Here is a 26,128-nt window from a genome sequence, read left to right on the forward strand (position 1 = left end):
AGACATTTGAAGGAGGCATAGATGCTTTTACTGTCGTGGAATTTGGGAAAATCCAGATGACTTCATAATGCCTTAGCCCCCATTCTGTATTGATAACAAACTGAAGAATATTGAGGACATTGCCCCATCTGACCTCCTGTCCATTGCTCTACTGACTTTAAAGAACCCACATTTCCACAAGCAGTCAACCTTTTATTCAACCAAACAACAAGTGACTTTGAGGTTGGTTGTGTGCATTTATGCTCCCCAGAGGATGAACAACTCATCACATTTTGGACAACTTTACTTGCCAATTCCAAAAAAGTTGGGACATTGTTTGAACTAAATAAAAAACAAAATGCAATGATTGTCAAATCTCATAAACACATATTTTATCCACAATAGAGCATAAACATCATATCAGACATTGAAACTGAGACATTTCACCATTTCATGAAAAAGTACTAGCTTATGTTGAATTTGATGGCAGCAACACATCTCAAAAAAGTAGGGACGGGGCCATATTTACCACCACTATGATCCTTTCTCATTTGTCATTTTGCATGACATGTTGGGGACAAGCTGGAGAAACAGCCATTAAACCACTGGAATCTCTGTATAAAACAGTGTTAATTTTGTCGACTAAAACTATGACTAAAACTATTCGACAGCCATTTTTCCATGGCAAAAACTAGACTAAAACTAACAAAATAGATCTGTGATGACTAAAACTAGACTAAAATGTAATTTAGTTTTCATCGACTAAAATTCAAAATCTGCGATATTTCTCCACTGTGGGTAAATCTGTCAAAATGCAATGCACCTGTATCTCTTCTACCTCTCAGCTGTAAAAAGCAGGGACCCCAGGTTTAGCAGAGTGCACAGAAGACACGACCATGATTTGGTTCCAAATTTAGACAAGAAAATAAATGCTTGGACTAAAAGTCAAGACTAAAATGTGAGGACTTTTTATGGAATAAAACTAGACCAACATGTTTTGAGTTTTCGTTGACTAAAACTAGACAAAAACTGAAAAAGGTTGAAATGACTAAAATGTGACTAAAATGCATTTCATTTAAAGACTAAAACTAAAACTAAAATTACAGATAGCTGCCAGAATTAACACTGGTATAAACAAACCTTAAAAATTCTAGATAAAAAAATCTATGCAATATCATCACTGCAGGATTCTATCATAATCTGCTCAGCTTTCAGAATTTTAAACTGTTCTCTAATTCGTGTCTTATGTTTATGATTTTAAATGGCTTGGCTCCTCTCCCACTACGTCACTTTATTAATTTTCATCCTGAGCAGTCCATAAAATCCACCAGAATATCTTCAATTAGAGATTGTTCTGTGCCTTTCTGTCGCACTAATTTTGGCCAGTCAGCTTTCTCTGTGAAAGTCACGACTCAGTGGATCGCTCTCCCTGACAGCATTAAGAACTCTGATTCTATCAGAAGCTTCAAGAACAGACTCAGAAATCTACTGAAAGACACTCAACCTTGTAACCACTGATTTTATAACATCATTTTAAATATGATTGTGTGAATGTGTTTGTACCTGTGTGGGTGATCTACAGTTCTGCAGCTTTGAGCTAATGTGTTATTTCAATTTCTTTGTAATGTTTCATAACTGATGTTTTAATTGTGACCCGCCAAGGGACTGCAGATGTAAATCAGCTTTAAGCTAACTCTGGTACAATGCATCAAATGGAAACATTTATGTTTTTAATTGTACGTGGTCCCTTTACAAATAAACAAACAAATAAATAAATAAACTGTATAGAATCCCCTCTTCTTTTAACAATCAAAATGTCCAGGAAGTAGGGAGACCAGTTGCTGGAGTTTTGGGAGAGGGATGTTGTCCCATTCTTGTCAGAGAGAGGATTCTAGCTGCTCAACAGTCCTGGACTTCTTTGCTCAATTTAATTATATTTTTTTGCAGGTCAGTTCCTCACCTGGAGTCTTCCATTGTGAAGCTATGCTGTTGTGATGGACGTGGTATTTGGTTTAGTATCGTCCTGCTGAAATAGTCGAGGCCTATCTGGATGGGAGCATATGTTGCTCTGAAACCTCTCTCTACTTTTCAGCATTGATAGAGCCTTTCCAGGTGCATAGGCTGCCCACACTGTAGGCACTAATGCAACCCCATACCATCAAAGATGCTTTAGAATGTGCTGGGACAACGAGCTGGATGGTCCCTCTTCCTTTTAGTCTGAATGACATGGCGTCTCTAGTTTCTAAAAGGAATTTGATTCATCTGACCACAGAACAGTTTTCCATTTTTTCTAAGTCCATTGAAATGAGCTTTGGTCCAGAGAAGACAGTGGCGCTTCTGGATCCTGTTCACATATGGCTACTTCTTTGCATGATTATGCTTTAAATTACATTTGTGGATGACACGGCCAACTGTGTTGACAGACAGTGATTTCTGGAAGGGTTCCTGAACCCATGCAGTGATTTCCAGTATGGAGTTTTCAATGAAGGGCCATCTGAGGGCCAAAGGATCATGAGCACCCATTGCTCACAGTGATTTCTCCAAGTTCTCTGAATCTTTTGATAATTTTACATTGAGGATATGTTGTTTATGTTCTACTGTGAATAAAATATGGCTCTATGAGATTTGCAGATCATTGCATTCTGTTATATTTAAATTTTACACAGCTTTCTACCAGGATGAAAAGGTTGAACATCCGCACAAACTTTGTGCAGATTCTTATTGGATGAATCATAAAACTGGACCGACAGACTAAATGTCCTGAAAGTCTGTGTGGTCCAGTCATAGATGATGTCACCTTACAAATCTCAAGGTTAAATCATTAGTAGCAGTCTTTACTTGGAACAAAGTGGATTTTCTTTCCTTTACTGGCCCAGAAAAAGACTTATGAGTGACCTCACATCTGCTTGAATGCACACAATCAAGACCCTGACAGCAGGCTCATAAATCTGTAGCACCATGCCGTATGCAGCTGATTTAGTCGTCATATTTGATAAAGAGGAATATTTCTGTGTGATAGAGGTGATAAAAGCTCCTCGGAGTCCTATGAACAGTGTGCTCTGAGTGACCCAAATAAGAGGAGACAACTACAGTGAGAAGTGTACACCATAAATAAGACACACAAACATCAGTGAGGGGAGAGACACAGTGATTGATACAGCGATAAACACCGTTAAAACGATCAAACAAGGTGAATCATGTAGCCAACCATTCACAGTGAAAAACACAGTCACAGTTTGGACACTAAAACAACAAATGAGCTGGTGAGATGAGTGCACACATGCATAAACAGGATGAGAAGAATCACCACCCGAGCCCCCCAATTCCAACATTTTAAGATCAATGTGTTGCAGTGTCGGACTGGGCTTTGTAATCAGGGGAAAGGTGTGTTTGGGCTGCACTAAGATTATGGGCTCTATGCTTTTTTAAAGATTCTTGTTAACAGCACTTCTGCTAAAAACTGCAGCAGCACAAACCTCTTGAAGCTGGATCTTTTAGTAGCAACCATTTCATATAATGACCTTTAAGGACAACATCAGAGAAAACTTTATTTTGAGATAAAAATGGGTGTTTTTCTACAATTCTGCATTCTTGTTAAATTTGTTCCCAGAAAGATGGCTATTTTTAAATGCTTTTATACCTTAGGAATAGTTTGTTTGCTCTGGTCTGAATCATGGACCAGTTTGTTCAAGACTACTTCAATTCATTGATCTAATTCTGTGTTGTTGCCAGATTGGCGCCACTTTTTAACTGCTTTTCTCCTTACGGAGTTCTGGTTTGACTGAAATCACTCCTCCGTTAAGGACAACAGGTGTCAGGTGGAAGATGACAATGAGCTGTGAGTCTGCCTCACAAGAGTCACAACCTTATTATAGCTAGAAAATGCGCAAGTCAGGGACAGGCATCTGCAAAGTCACCTGCATTTCCATTATAAATATTCATCTTTTTATATGGGGGCTGTGCAGTTGTGCAAGGGTTAGTGCTGTTGCATCATAGCAAAAAAGGGTTCCTGGTTACCAGTCAAGACCGTTCTGTGCAGAGCTTGTGCATGCATGGTTCTAACCGGGTACTCTGGCCTCCTTTCACCACCAAAGACTCAGTGCCATGAAAGAAGTTGTTGATATTTCCTGCTGCAACCTTCTCTGATCATTCCGATTCCTGACTGGTTTTGTTTGCATTTTGAACTCTTGGTGAACTTTCTAACGAGCTCTGAAATCATGACATACATCATCGGCATCAGTGGCATAACCAACGGATGGAGAACCACCCTCACCAACAGTCTGGCCAAAAACCTGCTCAACTGTTGTGTGGTCCATTAGGGTGACTCTCTCAAGCCCCACGATTAGATTGAAGTTGGTGGAGATGGATTTAGGCAGAATGATGTAATCACTGCTCTAGACATGGATGCCGTAATGAGTACAATCTACGCATGGTTGGAAAATTTGGTGAAGTTTGAGAAATCTCATGGTGCCCTGGACACCAAGAGTGCCCCAAAGTCTGACACTAAGGAGGTGGAGACCCCCATCCTTACCATGGAAGGCTTTCTGCTTTACACCTACAAACCTTTGATCGACGTGCCGAACCATTATTTCCATCCCGTACGAAGAATACAGAACACAGAGGAGGTGCACTAGGAGCTACATGGTGTCAGATCCACCACATCTGGCCCATATATTTGGTAAACAGAAAACATTGTTAGGTTAAGTAGTGACTCTAAATTGACCATAAGTGTGAGCGTGCCTGGTTTTCTGTTTCTATATGTCAGCCCTTAAATTGACTGGCAACCAGTCTAAGGTGGACTTCAGCCTCGACTCCAGCCTCCACAACCCTGCACGGGAAAAGCGGTGTAAAAGTCAGATGGATCTTTTCATACATACTTAGTGTTGACGTCTCTGAGGCACTAATGAGTTCTTGAGGTCAGGCAGTGTTTAACAGAGTAGCACCACTTCATCAGATCTTTATCTTTGTGGTGTTTATTGATTGCAAATTACCTCTAAAGTCTAAAGGGGCCATAGCAGACAAACAGGGAAGCACTTTTGCAAGTAAAAAGTGCAGTTTGAAAATGAGTTGCAATGTGCGTATCAAGACAGTTCAGTAGAATGTGCAGCTAATTCAGAAAAATGACCTACGCATCCCCTAAAAATGTTTCAGAATAGACCTACCAGGTCTGCCTGTGGTTTTTAACAATAATGATTAGAAAGAGCCCATGGTAAACATTTTTTAGTTGATGAAAAAAGATTCCGATTTCTGAAATTCTAGTATAATCTCAGTACAGTTGTTTGGTCTGAATAAGGGTTTGATTTGTGGCTTTCATACCAGCGCAAACAAACTGCACTAACTTGACAAATGTACCTAAACGACAGGTGTGAAAACGCCCTTAAATTCCAACCAAATCAAGCATCTTTTAGTAGATATCTTCCTGTTGCATATCATTTACCGCAGAAAAGGAAAGTTGGTCTTGGAGCTACGTCAAATGTTGGGTTGTAGTTTTTTCCCTTCGTTTTGACATATAAACGCTTAACTTTGCGGTTATCCTCATCTTATGCATGTAGATCCATGGACTTGACATTCTCAGAGGAAAACAGGGGAGAATTGGGGTGACGATATGACTGACAGGCGACATGCAACACATCGTGCAGAGACCAGACCAGAGAAGGAAGTGTTAAAGAGGAAGTAGACTGTACCATGCTGTTTGTAGATGGGGGGTTTTCTATAGATATTATCTTTGACCATAGTCTCTGAAGATGGGAACAGACGCAGAGGAAACAAAATGGACGAAGCCAACATGGGAGGGAGGGAGGGAGGGAGAGAAAGAAAGAGAGAATGGAGAAAAAGTAGCATGAGTTAGCAGTTATTGAGGGATGAGATAATTTTGAAGAAGCAAAAAGAGGGGAGGCAGGGCGCAGTAGAGCTTGATTTTACTCAAAACATTTGTCATTGTTTATTCGGCACATCAGAAGAAAACAACACTTTAATTATTCATGCAACATCTTTCAAAAATACCAAATTATCTGAGTGTTGAATGAGAATCGGAAGTTATTTGATGCAGGAGAATTTAATTGGAGAAAAACATAACTCAAACATGGTCTCTATAAAGTTAGACCCAGAATAAAGACGTTCAAGTTAATAGAAATCTGGTACAGCTAGATAAAGAAGTTTTACCCTAAGTGTTATTTAGTCCATCTTACACTCAGATGGGCCCCAAATAGAAGAGCTTAGTAACAACTGTTGCACATAAAACCACAGCAGAAACATGACTCAACAACAACAAAACAACACATCTGGGTTACTCCTCTGGCTTGTTTCAGTGCCTGGCAGCATCTGAAACAATACTCATTTAAAAGCAATAGGGACAATGACTCTGAAAGCCATTAAGTGGATAATTGTTGGCTTTTTTCCACTTAATTGTTTCCACCATGAAGTTCTTTTTCCTCTGAATGACTGACAGGGTAATCGTCGATGAGAACAATATGTGGGATAAAACAGATTGTCTTTGACGAGAGACAGACAGTATTGAAAAGTAGACTGTTTAACATCAACTCTGGTTAAAAATGAGCTGTAAATTTCATTCAAAGTGATGATAACATTTAGCATACAATAGAGACGGTGCCAAAAACAGTCCTAGAGAAATAAACAAACAGAATATACAATTGAAATACATAAGAGGAACTGCTATACAGAAAATGTTCAGTAAATACAGTGGGACACTTGCAAGAAGCACGGATGTGAATTAGGGATATTCTGATTCAGAGGATCAGGACCATTTTGGCCAATATTAGACAGTGCTGAACTGATGCAAAGATTCACCCCTAATATGACTGTGGTTACCAATGAATGATTTAAAGGGGACATATTTTACCCTTTTAAGACAAGTTTATATTGGACCCAGAGGTCCCAAAACATGCCTGTGAAGTTTGTTGCTGACAAAAAAACACTCAAATATTGGATTTTTCCATGTCTAAAACCCTCTCTGTTTCAGCCCTGCTCAGAATGAGCCGTTTCTGTGTCTGTGGCTTTAAATGTTAATGAACTGTCTGACTCTGTCCATCTGAGGAAATGGATGTGGCTCTCCTGATCCTCCTCTTAGACCTTTTCTCCAAGCAGGGAGGACCAACCAAACCTGGGGGGCGGGGCTAACTCCCCACATGACATCATCAGGAGAAAATTTGAGAATGGCTTGTTCTGAAAGGTGGGGGGGGGGGGGGGGATGGATTTTTCTGGTACTTGAGGGGATTGTGGACAGGCCAGGGGCACATATTTTTGTTAGAAAAGCCTGAAAAAGGGATTTTTGCATAATATGTCCCCTTTAAGAGAATTGTGAAAAATTCAACCCAATATGGCATGTGACGTCAGATTCATAGCCCTGACAGTCCCACCAAGTGAGGGCGTGGTTGTCTGTGGAAGCTGTGCAAACTATTTTGGGGTTTAGTGTATCGAACCATACCAAACCATATACAATCAAAAAAAGGGATGGGAATGCGGCTTAAGTGCTACTTTAACACTGCCAACTTTACTGTGTACATTTCCCATCAACAGGGAATTGGTTAAAAGTAAGGAAAAGTCTCCCATAATTCTGCAATATTTGTCAAATATTTCTGCACCACAGTTTAAAAAGCTGAGTTACCATTCACCCTTAAGACCTTTACATAGCAGGTCCATTTTGTTGGATGGGTTTTTGGGATCCATAATCTGGTAGAAAAAAAGTCCCATTCAAAAACCTTGCACAATTAATCTAATGTTTTTATTCTGAGGAAGCAATTCAAATTGTCTAAATCTTCTAATCAAAAACAAATCATTGGTTGGAAAGAGTCTGGTTAGAAAGATTGCATAAGTGGCTGTAAGTGGGTGTAACGGTTCACAGAGTTCAGTATTTGTAGGGTTGGTTTTGGGGGTCACAGTTCAGTTCAACTTAGGTACAACAGGACAAAAACATCCAAAAGTTTGGGTTCCATATGTCAAGGTTTCACTTGTTTATCTTGAACTGACAGTAGTTCAAGTTGTCTCATTTATTGTTGTTAAGAACTCCCTGTGACAGTTGGTTCAGCTTATGTACAGCAGTGAAACATCAGGGACTAGCTGTACATCCATGATAGGATGCTGTAACAAGGCTTGGGTGTTTGAATACACATTTGAGACCAGGATCCTTTACTGTGTACGCCTGCATAGCCTTTGAATGTTATCTGTTACTCTAGCTTTTGTAATTTATTTTCAAAAACAGCTGGGATAAGCTGTTTGACATCTGGTTCTTTGGTTCACTTCTGTTTATTGGCACATCTGAGTAATTTCTTCTTATTTATACAAAATGTTTTCAATTAAAAAACACAATGAATCAAAGTTCACCGCATTATGGGGCAGATCCACTAAGATTTTTTGCTCCGCGATAATAGCGCAGAGTTAAGTGCGAGAATTGCAACTACAAATTGCTCCTCTTTTTTAACTACTCCACTAGAGAATTGCCACTGATTATAAAGTGATTACAAAATAAATGACATCTCAAACTCATCACTGCTCCACAAATACTTCAGCTCATTTTCTATTTTAATGTTGTTGTTTTTTTAAATAAATAAAAATAAAATAAAAATTAGTTTCTTCCTTTCGTTAAGTTTATTTTAGGATACACAGTAACGACTGACTGAGGTGGAAAGAGAAGAAAGGAGAGGGAGAAAGAGCAGTAGCACAGATTTTAATACCTGCTTTCATTTGGTGTTAACTGCATCACTTCTAGTGCCTACTGCAGTTAGCACTGGTCTTTGTGGATTAGTTGCTATTGGTAATGAGGCTGATTTGCATGTCAGATTTTAAGATGCCCCTCCCCCTACTACTCATTTCCATATATGTAAATGAGGAGTAGGGAGCTACATGCTAAGTTTAGCAGTTTGCATTTATTTTTGCTATTTTTGGAGCTAAATAATGTGCAAAAAGCTGCCTTATCCTTTAGTGGATCTGCCCCTTTGTCTAATGAAGTTCTGGACTCTACTAGCTCCAACATATGCTTCTTTTTGTGTCTTGTTGCATATTCCTTTGCTGTTTAATAGTAAACAGTTAAGAGCTTCATCACTGGAGTGAGGATACTGCCGTGTATAATTGCCTTTTTTTCTCCTCTCAGATGAATGATATTTGTCATGTGACTGCATCAGCCACAGTGACATCCTAACTGTAACAGTTTGGTATGGATACAAATGTTGTGAGACCCTGAATAGATAGGACAAAAACACTGCTGAAAGTATCCTTAAACCTGAAAAAAAGAGTTTAAGACAATTGAAAATAAAAATAAAGCTCAGAGATGCCCAACAAAATTATTAACCACAGATCAATTCAAATAATCACCGCTGATTCCTGGATTGTTTATATTGTTTTTCGTCTCTGTGTAACTCCTGTCAGCCTTCTCTGAAGGACGGGTAAAGACAAAAGAGCTTAAGTTGCAGGCCAAGCAGTGCGGGCGTAGCCTACCTGGTATGTGGAAGTGCCGGGGAGCAGCCACGTATGTAGAAGTAGAGGAGGGGGATTTGCCATCAGAATAGGTGGATAAGCTTGGGGTACTCCGACCACTTTCACTACCTTCATTTGGGAGCAGGAGTCAGCAGGCAGCAGGAAGGGAAAGGGGAAGGGTTTTTGGGGTAAAACAGAGGATTTGGGGGAAAAAGCAAAAAGGCAGCATTAGGTTAGTCATGTTGATTTAGTGCTAAAGGAAGCGGGGATTCTTCTAGTGATACTGATGACTCCATAACCCAGCCATTCCCTGTAATTACATCAACCTGAAAATGGATGAAATGCCTTTGTTAGACTGATAACCCTCTGTAACACTATGAAAAAGATGAATCCCATCCCATGTGTGCGCCCCTCTAATCCCATCCAACCCTGTAGTATTACATCACAGTCAGACTGGGTGATGGAGTCACTGACACCCATGAAGCCAACAGTAATAAACACTCTACATCCAGAGCTTTGAGGAAGAATCAGCCAGGGATTTAGAGTCTGAATGAGAGAGCGTTAGCTGATTGAACCCACACTCCTCTCCTCCTCAGACAGAGGGGAACCATGGGCAGAGATCTGGATGTAAGAGGATGAGATCACTGACAAACGCAGCAGATCTGTTAGTACTGTTTTGAGTGATCTCCTACACAAACATGCCCATGAACACACAAACACCGTAGTACTGTTAGTGCAGCTCTACATGTAGGGCAGATCCTCCTCAATGACATCTGGAGCTAACGGAGGAGGAGGTGACGGCAGACTTTAGGGAGGAGATGTGTTATAATTCATGTGGAAAGATTCAACATCACACGAAAGGTGGATCCAGTTCTGAACAGAAAACCAACGACACAAATAACAAGACAGAAAATATGGTTTTGGTTCCATCTGGTAGAGATTCAGCCGGCTACACTGAATTATTTAAGGCCTGATTTGCCCCTGACAATGACAGGAGGTAGCCTGGTTCAAGGCTTGTTGCAAACAAGATTTTCTTTGGAACTTTTATGCCTAATTCAGAAAATGAATAGAGTTGGAGTCTTGGGAGACAGAGTGAGGAATTGTGTGGGAAAGGAGCCAAAGACCCTCGATTTGAACCAAGGCTGCCCATTTTGAAGACTTCAGCCTTTGGACATGGGGTGAGCAGACATAACCTCCAGGTAACTAGCGACCGAAAACTAATCATTTGTCCAAATAATCCTAAAGGGATTATTTTACTGGTCCAGATTGAGTCAGAGCCTCCTCAATCTCAAATCCTAAAATATGTTTGATATTTATGATGAATGATAAGGCCACCTCCAGTGGTCTAGCTTCTAACCCTACATCTAAGGTTGAGCACCACCAACCAATTGAGGACGCTCATTGCTTATATCCATGTGCTCTGGTAGAAATGTTACTGGTTAAAGCTGTCCTTATGACTGTGTTATCCCACGTTTTAAAAATTGATTAAATCATCTATTGTGTAGCCAGCCTTAGAGAGATAAAAAAGTCTCAGTAAACTCTCTCCAGAAACCTGATAGCTCATTAAGAGTGAGCCTCTTTCATGAAAACAAACAGCCCTCTTTCACGGTGTGTTAGGAGCAGATAGGGCCTAAAAAGGAGCAGCAGTGCGCTCTGTTTCTTGCCACTGCCACTGGCAAACAGACCCTAAATTACAGCTCGTCACTCAGGCCATTTCATTCCTCAGCTCCCCGTCCTTTCTTTCATCTTCTGCAGCGAGGAGAGCTCCACTCTGAACCTCTCTCCACCCTGTCATGGAAAAACCACCAAAATACCCTGGATTGCGTGTTCGTGATGTTCGAGTGGAATCCCCTGCTGTTTTTCTCCTCCTTTTAATCAGACATGGTCCAAGCAAGCACATGCTGGAAAAAAAACTGTTTCTATTGCCAAGGTACTGTATCGTACAAAATCGTACAAAATTTTCTGTGTCAAAGCTAAAGTTCTCTTTCTTATCTTTTTGTTAAATAAACAATAAGACTGCCTTGCACACTTTTCCTGTATGTTATAACTTTATGGGGGGGGGTCAAGTCTGAACAGTTATCCTGGTTAGTTGAAACAAAGGTCTGAATCCCTTCTGATTTGATTTGCAGGTAAACACCTAGGTATCTCTTAAGGCAGGGGTGCCCTAACTTACACATACAGAAATAAATACGGCTGGTGGAGCCACCTTTACAGTTGAAACCAGAAGTTTATATCTACTGTATAAAAGATACATCACCTTTATTTTCTCTCACTGTCTGACATTAAATCAGACAAAAGTTTTCCTGTTTTAGGTCAGTTAGGATTACCAAAATGATTTTTATCAGCTAATTAGATAATAAGGTTAGTAAAACCAGTTTTTGTGGGTTATGCGTATTGATTGGCTATAGTAAATGGCTAACAAGGCAAACAGACCAGTGTTAGGTCACAGTTTTGAGGATTGGGGGTTCCTGGGGGCCATTGTTGGCCCTGGCTACCATTGGCTCTGTCTTGTGAATTCCCCTGGTACTCCTATTTGCTACCGTAATCTATCAGGGCTTTATAAATCAAGAAACCTTTATTATTTTGGTTGCTAATATGTTTACCATTTACAGTGTTGTCTCAACTGGACCATTGGCCTGGATTAAAAGAGTTTTGCAATGCATATCAGTCATCCAATCTTGCCCAACAGATTCACATCAAGCATATCAGAACCAAGGAATAAAGTTGGACATGTTAGAATAAACAAGGGATCATTCAGGAAAAAACAACAGGGTTTTGGCAGGCAAACACTAAGACCACAATCTGAAAATACAAGCACATAAATGAAACCATCAAAGTTACTCTGGAAGATCATGTCAAATATTTCACTCAGGTCATATTCAAGTTGAACCATGCACAACAACAACAACCACGTCCACAAACACAAGTAAACAAAGCAAGCAGGGTGGGAACTCTGAGTGGTCCTAAGACCATACCTTGATGCACCCCATGAAATGACACCACGATACCGGACAACAACATCACAAAACCTGCTAACCATTCCACTGAGGGGAGGGGGAACACAGAGAAGAGAAAGGCTACCAGTGTTTACCGTTAGGAGGAGGTAAACTGAGATGCAGGGAGGTCCTAGGTTTGGGGTCAGGTAGGGGGTCCTGTTTGAGGCCTGAAGGAGGGCAGTGATGGGATGGGGATATAAGATGAAGCAAAGGGAGGGAGTTGGATAAGGCTGGCTACACACTAGACGATTTTAAAACTTTATGGATCTAAAAAACGTGGGTGACCACAGACATGAGGACAATCTTAGGTGGTTTTTAAAATCATCTCTGAATGCACACACAGTGATTTAACTTTTCCGTGAAACCACAGATCTTCTCTTTGAAATAATACTTTCATAGTGGAGATTCCACTTTGCTTTTTTAGCATATCCACATAGGTTCTCACCCATCCAGGTAAGGGTCATCCAAAAGCTTTACTTGAGCAAATGGACTTGGTTGAGGTTCTAGGAAAGTCGAAACATTGATTCTCGTAGTCCCTTTGGAACAAGCTTTGGATTTACTGGCAACGTTTCGATGCTAGACTACCATCAGACAAACCAGGGTCTAGCGCCCAAACAGTGCAAGTTAGGCAGTATCCAGGAGTATTTCTGTTGGACACATATCCCTCCTACATATAGTTTTATTAAATCATGCTTGAAGCTGTTTTTCCATGTTTGTGAACTGTAAAAGTACTCAACATCCAGTCCATGATGCTATCCAATGAGGTGATTCACCTGTTTCTGGTCAAAGTACGACTGGACCAATCAACACCATTTGAGGAGAAAGAGGTGGTAGCAACAGACGTGGTTTAAGACCGGCTCGGACTTTATTCGGCCCCTCTGAATTGTCACCGCTTAACATCAACTGTCAGGCCTGATTATGACCTCTTGAGTCCAAGGCATCCCACAATCCAATTCAGTGAGACCAGCATGTAAAGAATTTTTCTCACCTGGTCCTACTAGTTTGACACCCTGACCACACGTCAACCATGTACATCTTGACATCACACCTGGCACGATTTTTGCAACATAGTCTGACATGGTGCTAACCTTGCAAAGCAGATGCATTTGTCAGACTGCATGTCGTCATAAGGGAAATCCATTTTAAAAAGGTCCAATATATTACATTTGTGCAGATCTGAAAACAGTTCAGACAAATCAGGATGGAGCGGAAGCTATTGTTTAGTTTCACTGGAAGCAGCAGCAGTCCTGTTTTGGCATTTCTTTTTTAGTGTGAGTGGGTTTATTACAATGGCTGCCAGTGGAGTGATAAGCTCAGTTTTAGCCACAGTAGCTGTTTTGTCAGAACTGGACAACAGTCCCTTATTAAAACAATCGAGCCACACTGTGAGCTTGTCTTGGCAGAGACGATGTTTTGCACATCTCCCAACCTGCCTGAGCATAGATTTTATTCACTGAGAAGCTCTACCTTTCAAAAAATACGTCAACATTCACCTTTCAGCTCAGGATACGACCAGAGAAGTGCAGGCACACGACCTCATTTTGTCTCGTTGCTCTTGATTGAATCTAACAGACAGAATGTTCATCCAATCACCTTCTGATGATTTTTTTCTGTGCTTTCAAACGCTTTCTATGGAGGGTTTCCCAGATGAAAGGGAAATACAGTATATCCACGCAAAACATGGTGCCATTGCTAAAGATAAAAGTCAAGAGTCTGAGCTGGGCTTTAGTGGAAACAGCCAGTGAAGAGATTAGCGTGGCTGCAGCTATAGCAGGAGTTTGAACAACATTTACCAATTAAAATCAGAGCTAAGAGCCACGCCGAGTGGAAAAGATGTTTTTGCCCTTCTCCTGACCAACTTCAGCAAAACTTTGGTCTACAAACTGGCTCCAAAGACACTGAAGTATTGCGCATTAACAGGACAACATCTGCGTGTCAAGCTCTTATTGTAAAGGTTGCTACTTGGTAGTGGTGCAAAACTACCACCACATATGTTTTGTTGCTCTGATTGGTTTCTTATTGGATCCAGTCAACCTCCTCAGGTTAATCAGAGGCTGCCTCATCTGGAGTTATAAACATCAAACATGTGAGATTTATGATTCAAGACTAGGGAGGCTCCAACTTGATCAGGAACAGCAAAATAATTGCATTAATACCTCACACTTGGAATTCTGTAGATGAATAATCAGCTGAGACAAGAGTTGATTTGGAGACACCCCTCTGATTGTTGTAGGGGGCAAACAGGACTCTAAACCAGGTCTAAAATCATCTACTGTGTAGCCAGCCTGAGCCTTTCTGCAGGGGTTGTAGCATTAAATGTGTACAGTACTGGTTTGTGATGTTGGATTCAGGGTTCAGAAGTGTGGTATCGTAGATGGCTTTAGCAGTTTCATGGCTTTGATTCAAGAATCAACAAAATAAACCTTTATGACTCATCAAACAGTAGTAACAAACCCAATGCAGAGCACATGAAGTCAAACATACTCTTTCCGTTGCACTCATGATGAAGATAGAGACCTTAAGACTCAATTTGAGGTTAATTTGGTGTTTAACCAAAACCCATGCCGAGTGAAGTCAGTTCAGTTGTTGTACCACAGCACTCCATTCTTTGAGGCCGTCCAGCCTGGTCAAATACAGATCCATTAGGAGCTTGCTGTGGGAGGAAAACCTTTCCTAAACAGCTTTTGGAATCTTAATCTTCAATTCAAGGGTTGCCAGTTTCCGTCCTATTTTGAAACCCCCTCCTTTTAGAGATCCCAACAGCAGTAATCCCAGCAAGCTGTCCATACTCTGCATTTGACCGGCTCTCGGCCTCGGCGTGCTCTGATACCTCTGAAGTATGGGATGTAGTTGTGCTGCTGCAGCATGGCCAGGGTGGTGGGGTTCAGCTGGTAAGACAAGCTCACATTGCCACCTGGTGGTAGAGGCGAGTGCTTGCCACTACCACCACCACCGCCGCTTCCTTCAGCCCCTCCAGAGTAGTACAGAGGGAGGGATGAGGAGTCCCTCGCCCAGGTGGACGGGTACTTAATGGCACCCAACATATTTGGAGGCAAAGGGAGGGAATTGGAGTCACGGGCCTGGCTGCTGTTTCTACCACTGAGGTATACGTCTGCTCCTGAATGTCCGATCAGATCACAGGAAACATGTAGAGTCAGAGGCTGAATTCTGATTTTAGCTTAAGCCTTATGGATAAGACTTTTCACCAGGGAATATCAAAGGGTATAGATCATTTAAAATATGGTTTAAAGCACCAATTACTGACTCAAAAACAGCTGTAAAGGTAAAGAACTGTTCTTGTTATAAACTCGTGATGCAAACAGGTCCAAATACCATGTAATATGGTCAAATGTGCACTTCGTGGTATAATTTCTGTGTTGAAGAAACACTAGAATCACCATTTTTAAATCAGGACTCTTAAAAATAATATGCAATACCATTACAGGCTAAAAATAATAAGATTTGACTGTAAACATAATAAACTGCTTGTGCTGTGATGCAAACAAGCCCAATGATTCATTACAAATAGGGAAATTAGGAAAAATTGTACACTCTGTTTCATTTATATCATTATTATCCTGAATCAGGACCCATAAAAGTAGTTGGAAATTCCCATGATTGACCAAAAACATTTAATTTGTGCACATTCATGCAAACTTTGGTGGCAAATTGCATAAATGCTAGGAACTGTGCTAATTCTTGCTGGCATTGCAATGAATTTGTTTAAGTTATGGATCTTTGAGCATATATTGGCAGCACTTAATGCAAAAACACTGCAAAGAGTGAAATTTTGGATATGCGATGATTTTCTTCAAAATAAAATCAAAGTTGGCCCTCACAAGATGTGTATGGATAGAAAATATGGTAGAAAAAAATGACACACTTGAACCACACACAATGGGAAAATACATAACCAACAGCAGAAATATTTCAACAAGTATAGGTAAAAATGTGTGTAGGAGTGTGATACCTGGTCGGCTGTAATTCTGGGGGGAACGGGACGGGGTGTAACGTCCATAACCCCCCACGGAGCTGTTGGAGCTTGGACTGGAGGGCCTCCGCTGACGGGGCGACTTCTCTCCATCTCCCTAAATTTACAAACACAGACAGAAAAAACCAAAGTTAATTTTCTATTGAGTTACAAATATTAGTTACCACCATGATCACAGCATGAACAGGAGTGTGAGTGGGCTTTTATCTCTGATTTTTTTATCAATCGTATTAGGACAGTCAGCACAGCGATTCTCAAAGTGGGGAGTATAAACCCTTGGGGCACGCTGGGGGTATTCATGATTGCTTTTGGAAGTTCAGTTTGATAAATGAGTCATGCATAATTCCTTACACTGAGCAGGAGACAGTTTTAAAACAAAACCAACTATGCAAATGTGCTGCAAATGCTCTTAATTTGCATAGTCAAAAACATAAACTGTGGAAACAAATATGACTGCAAATCCAGTCATGATATCAGAAGTTTCAAGGCCTCTAAGGATTTAAGACTGTCCAGCATGTTTGCTGAATTATATATATTCTTAATTGCTGTATTGTCTTTGAATTGTTGCTTTTTTGTCTGGTGTCTGTTTTGGAGTCTGCTTCTGAATTTGCAGAATGTTTCTTTTTGTCTTTTGCCGGGGGAAAATGGCCAGTAGTTGCAGAAAGCCAGTACATTATAAAATATTTTTCAGTTCTAAGATTGCTGTTGGGGCGATAGAGCTAAAAATGTGGTTCTGGAACTAAAAATTCCTCGATCTTATCCATAGGAGATTTACTCATTAGCCATAAAGTCCAAAAACAAGCCAAGGTAGATTTACTTATGTTCCTGTTGAAGACACATTTGTATGATTTTTTTTTTTTAATAAAATCCTTTTAGTCCCCTTTACACAAAAGCTCTTCAATGACATTTGTTATTTACTTATTTTATGTGGCTTGTAGGCATAATTTCTGGGTATCACATGACTGAAGATAAAGTGGTCATTTATAACATTTAAAACATCTTTCAGACTCTGATAGTCAGAAAAATGGAAATAAAATAAGTTATTTATTATTCTGGGCAGAAGTGTTAATTTCGTCGACCAACACTATGACTAAAAATGTTTGTCGACAGCCTTTTTTCCATGGCAAAAACCAGACTAAGACTAACAAAAATGGATCTGTGATAACTAAAACTGACAAAAACTAGGTTTAGTTTTTGTCAAGATGACTAAAACTTGTCTAAAATGTAATTTAGTTTTCATCAGACATTGAAAACTTGTGATATTTCTCCACTGTGGGTAAATCTGTCAAAAAACAATGCATCAGTAGCTAGTCGGCCTCTCAGCTGTAGAAAGCAGGGACCCCAGGTTTGGCAGAGTACATAGAACACAGTAGCATGATTTGGTACCAGATTTAGGCAAGACAAAAAAAATGCTTGGACTAAAAGTAAAGACTAAAATGTGAGGACTTTATATGGACTAAAATGTTTTAAGTTTTCGTCGACTAAAACTGGACTAAAACTGAAAAGGATAGAAATGACTAAAATGTGACTAAAACTAAAATACATTTCATTTAAAACTAAACTAAAAAACTCGTAAAAAAAAAAAAACTAACTAAACTAAAACTAAGAATAAGATTAAAAATAGCTGCCAAAATTAACGCTGCTGGGCAGCCCTATATCAAATAGCCCATAATTTTAGAACCAGTCCTGCAGAAAAATCACTGCACAACACTCACTGTTGAGCTCTATTTTGACTATCATTATGTACGTTAATATATTCTCTACTCGCCAGGGGAACATGGCTGAAAAAGGAGGAGGCATATTATACAAAAACAGCAGAATCACTGAGCTAGTAAACTATACTGAATATCTTATGACTTGATTTAAACTTAACTGGATTGAAATCACAAACTCCACCTTTTAACATCACACCACTCTATGTAAGTACACTGGCAAAACTCCTCTGTACCACATCAACACAAAACCACGCACAGCAAAGCACAGATGGAGGGTGTTTGAAATCCACTGTGACACATCATGCATCACATTACCTCAGTAGGAGTAGGAGAAAGCAGCTGGGGGGACTGCAATTGAAGAGGGGGAGAGAGCTCATGAGTAGGACCAAGGAACTCATATGAAAGCGTATATGAGTTTACCATCCCACAATGAGAGGGATTACTAAATGTCTGAGTCAGGACGGTCCTGACAGATGAGTGCAAACGCTAAAATCACATTCACACCAATGGGACAGTGAGTGAACTGCAGAGGAATGGATGTGATTTTTAAGGAGGAGCACACACAGTGATGATGGATGATTGAGACTGGGTCACAGTAAGGGACGGTGACGAAGGCATAGCGTGGTGAAAACGACAAAACTGGAGGACATTTCTCCAAGTCTATTTCTAAAATTTCATGCGTATCTATTTTCTTCTTTGTCTAATTTTCTGTAAAGAAAATTGTATTATGTTTGAATGAGTATAAAGACTGTCTGCACATGAAGCCACATCACTGTGAAGAACTGGATGGGGGCAGAAAGTGATTTCCACACTCACAATGCTAAAGTTTTATACTGTTGGGGCTGTGCCAAATGTTCAAATAAGGTTAAAAAGAAAACATTCTTGGGTTACTTTCATGTCCTGAAAGTAGTGAGTCATTAAAGTTTAAAAAGCTGAAAGAGTAATGGGGGCACACAAGAATTAAAAGCTTTCATCTCGAGTCTAGGGGAACAAAGTGACCCAAAAATTCCACATACTCTGTATCCGCAGGGTTTTGTACATCTAGCAGTTTTGCTACATTTCTAAAATGATGCACAGCAGCCCTGAGAAGCTTGAAATGAAAGATCACAGAGTAACAAGGTTGATTTGCTGTTCATTTTGCTATTATTCTGTGACTTTGTTTAACTACTATCATGGGTAAGTACTTTAGAAAATTAAAAGGTTGCTATTTTCTAGAAAGAATGTGTATTTTGAAATACATTTCTGCAGATTTGCACCTCAGCTAAGTAAGAAAAAGTGACCCTTTGGCACCCTTTAAGTGCGCAACATTCAACACTGCGCCTTCTAGGGCAGTGGTCCTCAACTGGTCCACCCATAGGACCTACCACCCCTTCTGTTATGTGAACTGCAACCCAATTTTTATTTGTTCTTTAGCTGATATAATGAAAAAGTTGCAGTATGAAAATAAAACAGCTGACTGAACAAAGAGACAGGCCAAAACTTCAGGGTGACATGCATTCAAACATTTCATTTTAGGCTTTTTTGCATTTACAACGTAAAATTTGGTAAATTTTTAAAACCTCAAAAAATTAATGCATTATTAAAGGGAAAACCAGCTTTCTTGAAGATATTTCAATCCAAGATAACAGGATACTTAGTCAAGATCTCAATAAATCAACCAAAATAACCCCTTGTCCAGCAAAACTGAGTAAAAAGGGTTCAGCAACTAATGTCAGCCGAGGATTTCAAAGACCCACCTTTGGGTCCTGACCTACCAGTTGTGCACCACTGTTCTAGGGTACCATCTAATGCCCTATTTGTACGACATAAGCATAACCTAAAGACCTCTGATAATTTGTGAATCAACTGCTGAAGTCAGTGTTGAGTGTGGTGCATTCATATGGGATAAGCAATGACTGTGATGTACTCAAATTTACAGACATTTCTGAAGGAAAACATAAGGGTGCTACATGGTTCTAGCAATAAAAAAGCAAAATTAATCTTTATTTCCAAAATAAATCTAAAAAAATGCAATGTCAGGCACATCACGTTCTGCAGGTGAGGCTTTTTTCATGTGTCCTATACAGTACTGTTAACCTCATGATAAACATGAACCTCTCCTTTTACTTTCAACAGTTTTTATGCAGTTGATGCTTTGAACATCATTCTGCGCTCTATTCATTTTGGAGTGACACATTTCAAAAATGTGTTATGCATGTAATGTATGGCTAAAACTGATCTAAGATCAGGCACTGGTAAGAGGAAGAGCAGAAGAGTTGTGCGTGTGACGAGAGCAGTGGTGTATGCATGCACATTTGGAAAGCAGAGTTTAGATAAATAAATTCACTCAAATAAAGCCATTTTTACACATATGCTGAAATTAACTGGAAGCAAAGCACTAGATGTAACCTGTCTGTGTCAAAACTTTGCAAAAATGTCCTGCAAAGCCTCTTTTATTATTTTTCCTGTTCTGAAAAAGGAGCAGAAAAAGACACAGGCACTGTAAAAAACATAATTACCACCCTAAATTACCAAGATGCCATTGCTAGATGCTATTCATACAGGAGTAGAATTACCTGTGGACCTCTGTGTGTGCTGAAATATGACAGGTAACTTGGCCTTGAATTTTTACACAGCAACCTACAGACATGGTCAATTCACATGGGATGAAAAACAGAAGCAGGTCCCTAGGTATTACTAGTCCCCTGTAAATAGGACATATGGGTGCAATATTTGACAATGTGCCTTTTATGGTCTACTACAACCAGACAAAACATGACCAAGTTCCCTCTTGGGTCCCTACCAAGTGGACAAAATTTGTCAAAGTGCTTTTTTTGCGCCCTCTTAATGGGCAACATTTGACAAAGTGCCCTCTGGATTAAACTCCAAGATTGAAATGATTAATAGAGATCGATATTTACCTTGTTGTAGCAAATACATACATTCACATTGGTAGAATATGTTTGCAATCCATTTATTTATGACGAAGACTTATTTGTGATATTTACTTATGTGCCTTTATATTATTTTTGCCTCTGCTCCTCAAACATTCTGCCTCCGAATAACTGATGACCTTTGGCTACCACAGTATGGGACAAAATGTTGATATGGTAATGAGATTTACAATCAGGAGTCTGTGTATTGTGTTGTATTTTACAGTGAAAGCCGAGCAGACAGAGCATGTGGAATTTAAGGGTCAGACAACGCTCACATATGGTCCATTTCCACCGTGGAGAAAAGCTGTTAAAGGGGAATAGTTAGCGTCTTAGTTTGTTTTTTTATACAAATTAGGTAATTTGACATGCATTTTGGACACAAGGGTCTTGTCTTAAAGATTTTTTTAACTCTCTTTCCGTTACAAAATCTATGTATAGCCTTTACATTTAGTGAAAAAGCTTGTTGAGTTGAAAGAGAAAGACAGACAAAGAGTCGCTGTGTTATACCTCTCCGTAGTGTCTCTCCTCAGACGGGTAGCTGACGTACGGAGAGTAGGACAGCATGTCGGGTCTGTCGATGTTGTAGATGGCCTTGGTCTTCGGGAGAGCAGCCAGGTCCTTGTAATCCAACATCTCCTCTCCAAGTTTGGCCTGGAAAGAGAAAAAATGAAACAGTTACCACTTAACTGGAGAACTGCTGCTCCCTGGTGGTGAGAGGAGGTGATGCAGTCTTACATAGATGACTCTGCTGGGGGAGCCAGAGGCGCTTGAGGCCGGGACGGAAGTGATGCTCTCAGATGAAGTCCTGGTCACCTGGAGTGCAAACACAATCGCCAGTAAATACAAAGTTGATCACTTATTCAACAGTGTAGTAGCGTGTACTGCTGAGGGGTTTCCTTATCAATAGCTGGCCCAAAAGCCACAGATTTAGAGTTTTTGTGTTGGCTGTAAAAGGTTAGAAAATAACCAATGTATGTAAGTAGTAAAGGACCAAAGGGAAATCACAGAACTAGCATTGCCTTCAAACTGTATGACTTGGGTCAAACATTGTGGGTTTCCACAAGCTTCTCACAAGAGTTTGCTGGAATTTTTTTTCCCATTTCTACTGACAAAACTGGTGTAACTGAGTCAGATTTGTAGGACGCTTTAATTGCACATGCCTCTTCAGCTCAGCTCACAAGTTCTCTATAGGACTGAGATCAGGGCTTTGTGATGCCCACTAAAACCACTGACTTTGTTGCCCTTCAACCACTTTGTAACTACTTTGATGGTATGCTTAGGGTCATTGTCCATTTGGAAGACCTTTTTGTGCCCATGCTTTAACTTCCTGGCTGATGTTTTGAAATGTTGCTTCAATATTTCTACATAGTCCCTCCTTCAGCAAAGCACCCCCACAAAATGATGCGGCCACCCCCCCGTACTTCACAGTTGGGATGGCGTTCTCAGGCTTGCATGCTTCCCCCTTTTTCCTCCAAATGCATGGCCATTATGGCCAAACTGTTCAATTTCGGTTTCATCAGACCACAGGACATATCTCCAGAAATTAAGCTCTTTGTCCCTGTGTGCATTTGCAAACTGTAATCTGGCTTTTTTATGTTGCTTTTTATGTTGTAATGGCTTCTTTCACTCTGAATAGCCTTTCAGCCCACATGGGTCCAGGACTGGTTTCTCTGTGACGCTCTCTTACCAGCTTCAGCAGCATCTTCACAAGCTCTTCAGCTTTTGTTCTTGGGTTGATATGCACATTTCACACTAAAGCAAGTTCATATCTGGGACACAGAACCCATCTTCGTCCTGAGCGGTATGATGACTAGACATTTCCATGGTGTTTTTACTTGTGTATAATTGTTTGAACAGATGAACGTGGCTCTTTCAGGCATCTGGAAATTGCACCCAAGGTTTAACCAGACTTGTGGAAGTCCACTATTCTCTTCCTGATAGCTTGGCTGATTTCTTTGGATTTTTCCATGATGTCACACAAGGAAGCAGTTACTTACATTTACGTCTTATTTGACTTTTGTTCTGTCTACTGAAGAGTTAAAATTTGACAACATAAAAGAAAAAAATACCACTTTATCACTGCTGCTACATCTTATCTTGTATCAAACAGAGGAACTACGGTGCAATTAGTGAAGCAGCATTGAACACCGGCTATCAGCACCAATCAGAGTTATTGTTACAGCACACAAGTTAAACACAGAGAACAGACTTCCCCTTGATTTAAATACATGTTATTAAGCTGTATTAAAAGTTCACTGCAGGATTACACTAGCTAAAGATTATCCTCCATTCCTAATAGGCTGCAGAATCTGCAACCAAGTTGCATGCAAGTGATAAATTGTCAAACTTTTGGTCTGAACAGGTTTGAACACATTAACCCAGTTATGCTCTCTCTCTGTTGTTCAAGTTGTGTGATTGTTATCTTTAACAGATAAATCCTGAAACACATCATTCATCTCGTCAAAGCTTCCTCGTGCATGCACCAACTGATAATGCACATCATCAGTTATCGACCAATCAAAAGTCTCTACAGGTTTGTAAGCGTGGTTGCTGCTAAACCTACTGCAAAAAAACTGGAATGCAAGGTGTCAACTGTAATGATCAACCCATGCAGCAGAGGGTTGTGGGGAGGTTTAGGGGGGGGTTGCGGATGGGGGGGGCACCGACCTGTTGCTCTGGAACATCATTGAGCTGTATCCGGACCTGCTTCTGGGAAGGAGATGATGAGGAGGGAGACTAAGAAGGGGTGGACACTGCAATATAGCTATTTTAGTTCTAAAGAGTCAATTCAAACCTTCTTCCTCTTGGCCTGTTTACAGCGTTGTGATTAAAAGACCTATTAATACATCAGCCCTTCCCGAATGTCACAAAAACACTGTGGGGTCTCTTTGTGAGCTATTTTTGGATCTAATTGTGGGGGTTGTGACAAAATAGCTTCCAGGGTCTTATCTGCTTTGATACAGCTGTTACTTGAAGGTTTTTCTCCACCCACCTTGCTCTTCTCCTCCTGCTTGGCTGCTTGTCTGCACGGAGGATGCCAGATAGAAGATCCTGATGACACAGGGGCAAAAACAAAAACAGGAAAGGTCAGGGACTGTTCCCAACATCACAGCTCTACTGGGAGTTATGGCTGACAATGCATACCTTGAATGCACTAAACATCTTGGTTAGATTGAAATAAAAACTCAATACAAAACGACAAGGATGCTTAAGATCTAAAAAAGCTATTTTTACTACTTAATTAAGTGATGAGTAATATTTGAAGAAGGGTGAAAGAGAAGTCGAAGCAGCTGCAACTACTTCATGTTCGTGCTGCTGCAGCAGTAAATAAAACCTCCATGAGTGTGTCGGCATGACTCAAACACCAGTGCTCATGATTCATTCACTGAGCTGCACAACCAGTTCATTAGGAGCCAAAAGATCCACAGTGCATCGGGTTTATTATATGGCATGACGTGACAATGGCATCGAAACAGAGGGATAAAAGAGTTCAGAGATGAAGCCTTTTATCTTTGGTGCTTCTTCAAGTCTAACAATAGAAAATCATGTGTTTTTTATAAATGTTGCGTCACAGTGAGAGAGAAACAGCTGCAGTTCCATCCCTGAAATCTGCAGGTGCATTAAAGCATCATCACTGCGAGATATTTGTTAAAGGTTTTAAAGATGCTGCTTTTACCTTGCAGGTACATTTCTTCTCCCTCTGCAAACATCTGCTCACAGCGGGCACAGCGGGCACATGTCGGGTGGTAGTGCTTCTCTCCAGCCTGTGAAGCAATAAACACAATTTAGTCAATAATGTAGCAACAATTGTGTGTTTTTCTGTTTCATGGAGCATTCAAGGCATTCACTACTAAGGAGGAATGATGGCATAGTAAACAGACATAATTTGCAACCAGTGCAAGCTTGATAATGAAATAAACCTCTACAACACATGAAAAGTGTTCATCTCAATGAATATTTTACCCTTTTATTGATTTTATAAATCAAGCACAGTCAATATGATTTTGCTTTTTTGACAAAAACCAAAAAAAACCATCTCTTTAATGTCAAAGTTTCTACAAAGTTATATCAGTTTAACAAAGATATGTAATGTAAAATAAGTGGCTGCATAAATATTCACCCCCTTTCAACAGAGGTCCAGGCAATTGGTGCTAGTAGTCTCACAGCTGATGTGATTGTTGTATAAAGACACCTGTGTCTGAAAGGTCCAGTCACTGGTTAACCAGTATTCCTGACTACCATTACACCACAAAGACAAAAGAACACTTTAAGCAATTCAGAGAAAAGGTAAGTATAAGTCAGGGAATGGAGACAAAAAAAATCCAAGGCTCTGAACATCCCCAGAAAAGTCCATCATTAAGAAAAAGAAGGAATATGGCACGTGTGTAAATCTGCCTAGATCAGGACGTCCTGACAAACTGAGTAAGCATGCATGAAGGAAACTAGAGAGAGAGACCTGGAGCTTTTAGGCCACCAGACAAGACACCAAACACTGCACATCACCACAGATACACCATCCCCACTGTGAAGCACAGTGGTGGCAGCATCATGCTGTGGGGGATGCTTCTCAGCAGCCGGCCCTGGAAGGCTCGTAAAGGTAGAGGGTAAAATGAATGTGGGAAAATATAGAACACTGGAGAACAATCTTATTCAGTCTGCAAGACAATCATGGCTTGGGAGAAGATTTATTTTCAGCAAGACAATGAGCTGAAGCATAGAGAGAAAGCTACACAGGAATAATCTAAAGACAACAAGATGCATAATCTGGAGTGGCTGAGTCAAAGCGCAGACCTTAATTCAATAGAGAATTTGTGGCTGGACTTAAAAAGGACTGTTAAAGCCTGACTGGGTACTGACTTGAATGGGGTGAATATTCATGCAGTCGCTTGTTTTACATAATATATATTTTTATTTAATTGACATTAATGGGTAAAAATCTGTTTTCACTTTGACATTAAAGAGGTTTTATGTCAAAAAAGACATTATATTGACCGCAATTTATTTATAAAATCAATTAAAGGGTAAAACATCCAAGGGGGGTGTCAAAAAGGATAGTAGAGGAAGACTCAAACACTGCTAATAGTTTCCAGCTGAGTTCCTTAA

General features: G+C 40.2%; 1 protein-coding gene across 10 annotated transcripts in view; it reads right to left on the reverse strand.

The window, feature by feature from the left end:
* The window catches only part of ablim2 (actin binding LIM protein family, member 2), a 145,017-nt gene that overhangs the window by 14,588 nt on the left and 104,301 nt on the right, over positions 1-26,128 (reverse strand). For 2 of the 10 annotated variants that reach the window (XM_041779471.1, XM_041779470.1), the window contains exons 7-16: positions 24,702-24,789; positions 24,018-24,076; positions 23,693-23,734; positions 21,761-21,838; positions 21,533-21,676; positions 18,426-18,458; positions 16,375-16,492; positions 15,235-15,522; positions 9,430-9,537; positions 5,664-5,717 (exon numbers count right to left, since the gene is read on the reverse strand). In XM_041779471.1, coding sequence (XP_041635405.1) covers positions 5,664-5,717; positions 9,430-9,537; positions 15,235-15,522; positions 16,375-16,492; positions 18,426-18,458; positions 21,533-21,676; positions 21,761-21,838; positions 23,693-23,734; positions 24,018-24,076; positions 24,702-24,789 — 1,012 coding nt within the window. The remainder of the gene's footprint in view (positions 1-5,663; positions 5,718-9,429; positions 9,538-15,234; positions 15,523-16,374; positions 16,493-18,425; positions 18,459-21,532; positions 21,677-21,760; positions 21,839-23,692; positions 23,735-24,017; positions 24,077-24,701; positions 24,790-26,128) is intronic. The other 8 variants (XM_041779474.1, XM_041779473.1, XM_041779472.1 and 5 more) reach the window with 8 other exon arrangements.

Source organism: Cheilinus undulatus, linkage group 22 (assembly GCF_018320785.1).
Source record: "Cheilinus undulatus linkage group 22, ASM1832078v1, whole genome shotgun sequence".
In the NCBI taxonomy this organism is placed as follows: Eukaryota; Metazoa; Chordata; class Actinopteri; order Labriformes; family Labridae; genus Cheilinus; species Cheilinus undulatus.